Genomic DNA, 6,000 nt, shown 5'->3' with positions numbered 1-6,000 from the left:
TGGAACCAGCAATCTGGATCTACAGCGCTGTGATCCCAACGTGGGGATGGATGGGCAGAGCTGGAGGAGCCCTCGGCCTCTGCTGCCAGAACTGCACATCCCAAACTCATCCACAGCAACTACTGGAGTCATGGAGAAAGGTGAGGGGCAGCTCTCCAACCCCAACCACAGCCACTGGGTGCATCCATCTGGATGCAATACGCACTCACTGTGCTTACAGGAGTCTGCTCCCTCCGCGCACCAAACTCTGCTTTTAATTTAGTCCTCTAGCATCCCCTGCACAAAAGAGAAACACGCATTATTCCAACAGCCAAGAAAAACAAAAAAACAGACAAAAAGGGAAAATAAAAAAAAAAAAAAAGCCCAAAACAAAACAACTGCAATTTATTTAAGTTTCCAAAGAATCTTCGTACTCTTGAAAGCAACTTTCGGTGCATGTTCTTCAACAATCACATTCTATGAGGCGATAACATTGAAAGCCACGCGTTCTGTTGGTTGGTTTTTCTTTTTTTAAAGGTTTTTTTTTTTGTTGCTGTTGGTTTATTTCCTTCCCCCCCCTCCCCCCCCTTTCCCGTTTCATCTCAGAGTTACAGACATCTTTAATCCAAAAGGCAAACAAAAAAACACCCAAAAAAGCCCCCAAATCAAAGCCCTCCTCCCTCCCCCCCCCCCTTGATAACAGAAATGTTCCTTCCCCATTTCGATATACCACGAGTTCTACAACTCAATGCTAAAGTTCAGCATGGAGAACGGTTCTGTCGGCACGCACAGACACACATACATATTTTATACGAGAGCGTGGAGATAAGAGAGATATATAAAATATCTATCCGTGTCGTGGGCGCGCGGTGGCAATGAGATGCAATTAATTACTCTGAGGCAAGGTAACTGAGCTAAATACACTACGGAACCTCGAGAATGAAAAGAACAAGTCTTGAACCCAGTTTGTGCATAGTTCATGATCCGCTATAAAACCAGCTTTTTGTTAATTTGCAATCTTGCAGAGCCCCCCCCCCACCCTCCCCCTTATTTTTTTTTATTTTTTTTATTATTATTTTTTTTTTTACATTGGAGAAAACCATTTTAAAAAGCTCATCTTCCAAAAACAAAAAAGGAATAACGAAAGGAAATCAAAGGTAATGCACAAGGTTTCCTGATCCAAGCAGGCAGGGCGCACAAGGTCCGTCATATAACTCTTAGGACATACGCCATGTGTATGCCAACACTCCATTGTCTTTCTTCCTTTCCAAACAATCAAAAAAACCAAAACCACATCGATCTGGTTTGTTAAACATAAAGCAATTCTTTTTCTTTTCTTGTTTGTTTGTTTTTAATATATAAAGCACTCTTCAAACATCTATTTCTTTTTCCGAGTCCATTATTTGGTAAATATGTAACTGCTACACATTAGATTAGGTATTTTCTTCTTTCTTACTGTCTCTCTTTTTTTTTTTTTTGTATTTTTTTTTAATTATATTTTAATTTTTTTAAGATTTTTTTTTTTTTTTTTTCTTTTTTAATAACATCTTCAGTGCTAAGGAGTTGGGTTTTAAAAATACATGAAATGGTGTGGAGCTGCTCCTCGGGAAACCCGGCTTTCCTGAGACATCTTCCACCGTGTGCAAGAGAAGTGACCACAAACGCCTCCGCCGCTCCGACGAGAGGAAGGAAAACAACACCAAGAACAGTACACAGCAATGGCCGAAGGAAAGAATCATACAACAACACTGTTCGATCCCAGAGCTCTGAAGTAGCATATCTTCATTCTGAAAATAAGTTTTCTTGACGATGGAAGTCTCTCTCTTTTAGTTTTTTGTTTTTGTTTTTTTTTTTTTACTTCCTTTTTTTTTTTTCTTTTTTCTTTTTTTAATTTTTTTTTAATTATTTTTCATTATTATTAAAGTTTGAAGGAGGAAATAAAAACAAACAAAAAAAAACAAAACAAAAATAACCCAAAAAAAAAAAAGGTCTGTAAACAGATTAGAGCCGCACACCCGGCTCCTCCAAAAGCAGTCAACTCCCCCCCTAACCCCCCACTATGTCCAAGTGCTTGTTTCTGTTCCTGCTTGCAAGGGAACACATCCGCTCTTTACAATTATCTATGGCCACAGTCCAACGAGAGGATTTTCTTCTTCAGCTTTATATATCCCAAATGGACACAAAGGGTGCAATACTCCGGGGAATCGTTTTCCTTGCATGAGTCCACAATACAAAGCCGCCCAAGGTAGATATACATATTAATTCTCCAGAGATACACACTGTCATTTTGAAAACGCAATAAGAGTCCTTGAGTAAACATTTACACGTGAATTGTCGCCGGCCCCTTCTATCAGTTGCTTCTTTCTTTTAACGTTATAGGATGAGCTACAAAGAAGGGCTGCGGACACTCAGTGCAAAGTTAGAAGCTAATAACAATTAAACATCTGACCAATGAGCAAACCAAAAGCATATACTGGATAAAAGGAGAACCCTTCACGCTTTGAGCCCGACTCACACTCACGCACGCACATCATCTGCTCAAACGAAAAACAGAACGTCCAAACCTTGATAAAACAAATCCTTAGAGCCTGTTGTCTCGGTGTACTGATGCCAACCTGGAAGTGTAATCATCAGACGTAGCAAAGTGTTCACATTTTGTTATTGGCCTGCTGGATTCAAGTATTTGCATGTTTGATATGTTCTTTTTTTTTTTTTTTTTTTCTTTTTTTTAAACTTTTTCTGTTTTGTCCTTTTTTTTTTTTCTTTTTTTTTTAGTTTTGTTTTTTTTTTTAGTTTTTTTTTTTTGGAGGGGGGGGGAAGGTTAACAAAAACGACATGAAAAAGTAATGAAACGAGGGTAATGTGCATAGGCAGATCCATGGGAGTAGTGGACACAAGATACCCCAGCCCGCCCCCCCTCCCCATTCAACCTGTACAGTCCATAAGTTACCATTCGGGTTCATCACTTATCTGTACCAATGGTAAATATCACACTTCACCCTTTCTGATTATTGGGTCCGCCTCTGGTAATGTGCATAATAGTCACAGGCTCATTTTAAATAGGCTTTCATTTCCCCGTCCCCCCCACCCCGCCACCCCCCCTTCCCCAGTTGATAAAATAACCCTTTCCAGCCCAAATTCTGAAAAGTGCCCTTCATGATAGACCTATTCTAAGCAGCTTTTATAAGTTTGTTTTTTAAAATCACTCATACAAACATAAAAAGACGACATAAAACAAAAAAAGCCATGAAAAAAAAATAATATATATATATATATATATATATATATAACCTGTCGTTAGCACGTGACACTGACCAAAAGGAGCCCATACTGTTGCATTAACAGTTCACAAGGACTTCTGCAGTTTCATAGTCGATATTGGACAGAGGTACTTAAAAAAATAAAGAAAGAAAAAAGGGCTGCCAGTCTGATCGGTTAAAGCTGGATTCTTCATCAAGCCCGGGACTGGAAAGGGTTACAACTTTATATTTCCTTTAGTGCTGATGATTGTGATTTCCATTCGGTTCCTCTCCGCTTCCTAGATGGACTCCCCGCTGAGAAGATCCCCCGGAAGAAGAGTATTCAGAGGTGTGGGGCTCCCGATCACTCGGCCGTCGTCGGCGCTGGGGGGTCCCCAGAGGCTGCTGGAGTACTGGGGCACGCCGCCCCACAGCAGCTCGCTGCTGCCCTTGCCCCCCAGGCAGGGGCTGTTCCAGTGCCCCGCGTCGCCCCTCACCAGCCCATGGGAGCCGGCTGAACCCAGGCGCGGCTGCGTGCTGCCGGCGTTGGACTGCCAGCTGGAGGTGGGTGGCAGCGGCTGGCCCTGTGCTAGGAAGCGGTTCACCTCCTCCTCGCCGGCAAACTCGGCCAGGATGGTAGTGTTTCCCAGGACACACCTAAGGGATGAGAGCAGAAGGAGGGGTGATGTGAGACTGAGCTTTGAATGATGGGAATATCTTGAGCTGGAAGGGACTCCTGAAGATCCATCATTGAGTGGCCCCGCACAGATTTCTATCTATTACAGAGGTTGGACGGGACCTCAGGAGATCACTGAGCCCAAAGCCCTGCTCCCTACATCAGGTCTCACAGGTTGGCATCAGACAGGCCTTGAAGATCTCCAAATGAGACTCCACCACCCCTCTGGGTGACCTGTACCGATGCTCTGTCACCCTTACCATAAAGACTACAGAACTACTTCTGTTCAAGTTTTAGGCCATTGCTCCTTGTCCTATTGCTAAACAGCACCGCACCTTCTCTCTACTGTTTCATATTTACCTGTCTGACCCAGGAAAACGCATGTGGATGCCCCATCCCTGGAGGTGTTCAAGGTCAGGTTGAATGGGGCCCTGGGCAGCCTGGTCTAGTATTAAATGTGGAGGTTGGTGACCCTCCATGTGGCCCACCAAGTCTAATCCAATGGGAGAGATCCAACCTGAGCCTGCTGACTCTGTGATGCGTCTTCCAGCCCACAGCAGGGGGTTGGAACGAGATGATCTTTAAGCTCCCTTCCAACCCAACAATTGTATGTTTCTATAATTCTACGGTACCTTTTGGCACCCCAATGCTGTCCTGCTGGCTTCCAAAAATCCCACTGTATTTTGCCACTGTCACCCTGCCAGCAAACCAACTGCACAGACCGCTAAGCCTCTGTCACTCAAAGGGCAGGCCTGGCCTTGCCTGCAGCGTAACTATAGGTATGCCCATTGAAAAAACAATTACAGGGAAGCCTTCCAAATCACTGATAATGTAAGGACCTTAACGTGTGTATTTTTAATAGAAGTACTCGTCTTCAAAATCAGATAGCAATTTTGCTACTGGCATCGTTTCTCTTACCTGATGCACACATCTACACTGATCTAACTAAGATGGGGTGATGTTACCTGATTACCGAATGCAGCTTTGTAACATTTCATTAAGGAAAGGTCACCCCTTATCATTTGGTCATGGAGCAAACGATATCTCCTCTACAATCACTGTTTTTAATCACACCTGTGCTACAAACTGTCGATAAGGAAAATTCCCTTCTAACTCTAAGCAGATAAGTGTCCTTTTGAAACGTCAGCCTTTGTATTCTTCCTATTTTTAATCCTCTCTAATGCCACTGATGATACCACTCCAATTCTCCAGCTCTTGCATTGTATATCTAATGGTCCCATACAGCTAAAGAAGCCCATTTTCTTGCTTAAAATAGTGGTTTCCTAGATAAAACAGACTTCGTAACAGAAGAAAAACAGAATTGAAACATACATATGCAGAGACTTTTGGGCCTTGGCTGCTTCTTCCTTGGAACTGTATCGGACCACAGCATTCCCTTGCGTCAGGTTCAGGTGGAATGTTATTAGAGGGCCATGCTGCAAACACAGCGTCCGCAGTGTGGAGCCATCAATCTGGGCAGAGAGAAGGGAAAAAGGTTACCTGTGATTTTGTGACCTCACTTTAAATGCCTGCTGGCTGAACAGGTTTGAAAGCTGAAGTGTAAGTGGATGTGAAAGGAAGTTTGTCCTCCATAAGAAGAATTGCATTAAAGACTTATCACTTCTAAAGGCTTGCCTGAAGTCCAGTGCACAACACTTCCCAACTCATACAATGCAAACTATAGCTGTCATTAGAAATCTACAAGTTAAAGGGAAAAAAAACACCCTGCTCATAAATTAACTCAACTTTCCCCAAGACTGCATTGGATGCTCTGTAGTGCAGCTCCATTCACCTGGGGCGTGAGGTTGCGAAGAACCAGCCAGCTGCTTGTCCTCCCTGAGCTGTCAGTACTCCACGCAGAACCTGCAACACAAATCCCACAACAAAATGTTTCATTACGATGAGGAAAGCACATACAGCAAGGAAACTTAAAGTCAATCACAACATCCTGACAAGCACCAGTTGTGCTCCAATGGAAGATACAAGGGCACAACCAGCAGGATAATCTGCTCTTCCAGCTTCAGCATGGTGTTCTACAAGGAGAGTGGTCAAGCTGGATGTTCAGTGGTGGCATTTGGGAAACTGCAGTTGCTTCTGTAGCCCCAT

The 6,000-nt window shown here is 43.2% G+C and overlaps 1 protein-coding gene across 7 annotated transcripts in view; it reads right to left on the bottom strand.

Moving 5' to 3' along the window:
* Window positions 1–3,107: 3,107 nt before the first annotated feature.
* Window positions 3,108–6,000, bottom strand: part of TNRC6C (trinucleotide repeat containing adaptor 6C) — a 78,875-nt gene continuing 75,982 nt past the window's right edge. For 4 of the 7 annotated variants that reach the window (XM_072351593.1, XM_072351595.1, XM_072351594.1 and 1 more), the window contains 3 exons: window positions 5,687–5,757; window positions 5,227–5,366; window positions 3,109–3,875 (listed from right to left, as the gene is read on the bottom strand). In XM_072351593.1, coding sequence (XP_072207694.1) covers window positions 3,518–3,875; window positions 5,227–5,366; window positions 5,687–5,757 — 569 coding nt within the window. In that variant the 3' untranslated portion in view covers window positions 3,109–3,517. Of the gene's footprint in view, window positions 3,876–5,226; window positions 5,367–5,686; window positions 5,758–6,000 lie in introns of all 7 variants that reach the window. The other 3 variants (XM_072351597.1, XM_072351598.1, XM_072351599.1) reach the window with 1 other exon arrangement.

Source organism: Excalfactoria chinensis, chromosome 17 (assembly GCF_039878825.1).
Source record: "Excalfactoria chinensis isolate bCotChi1 chromosome 17, bCotChi1.hap2, whole genome shotgun sequence".
Lineage (NCBI taxonomy): Eukaryota > Metazoa > Chordata > Aves > Galliformes > Phasianidae > Excalfactoria > Excalfactoria chinensis.
Note: the sequence above shows the minus strand (reverse complement) of the source record. Positions and strands in the feature narration are given on the sequence as shown.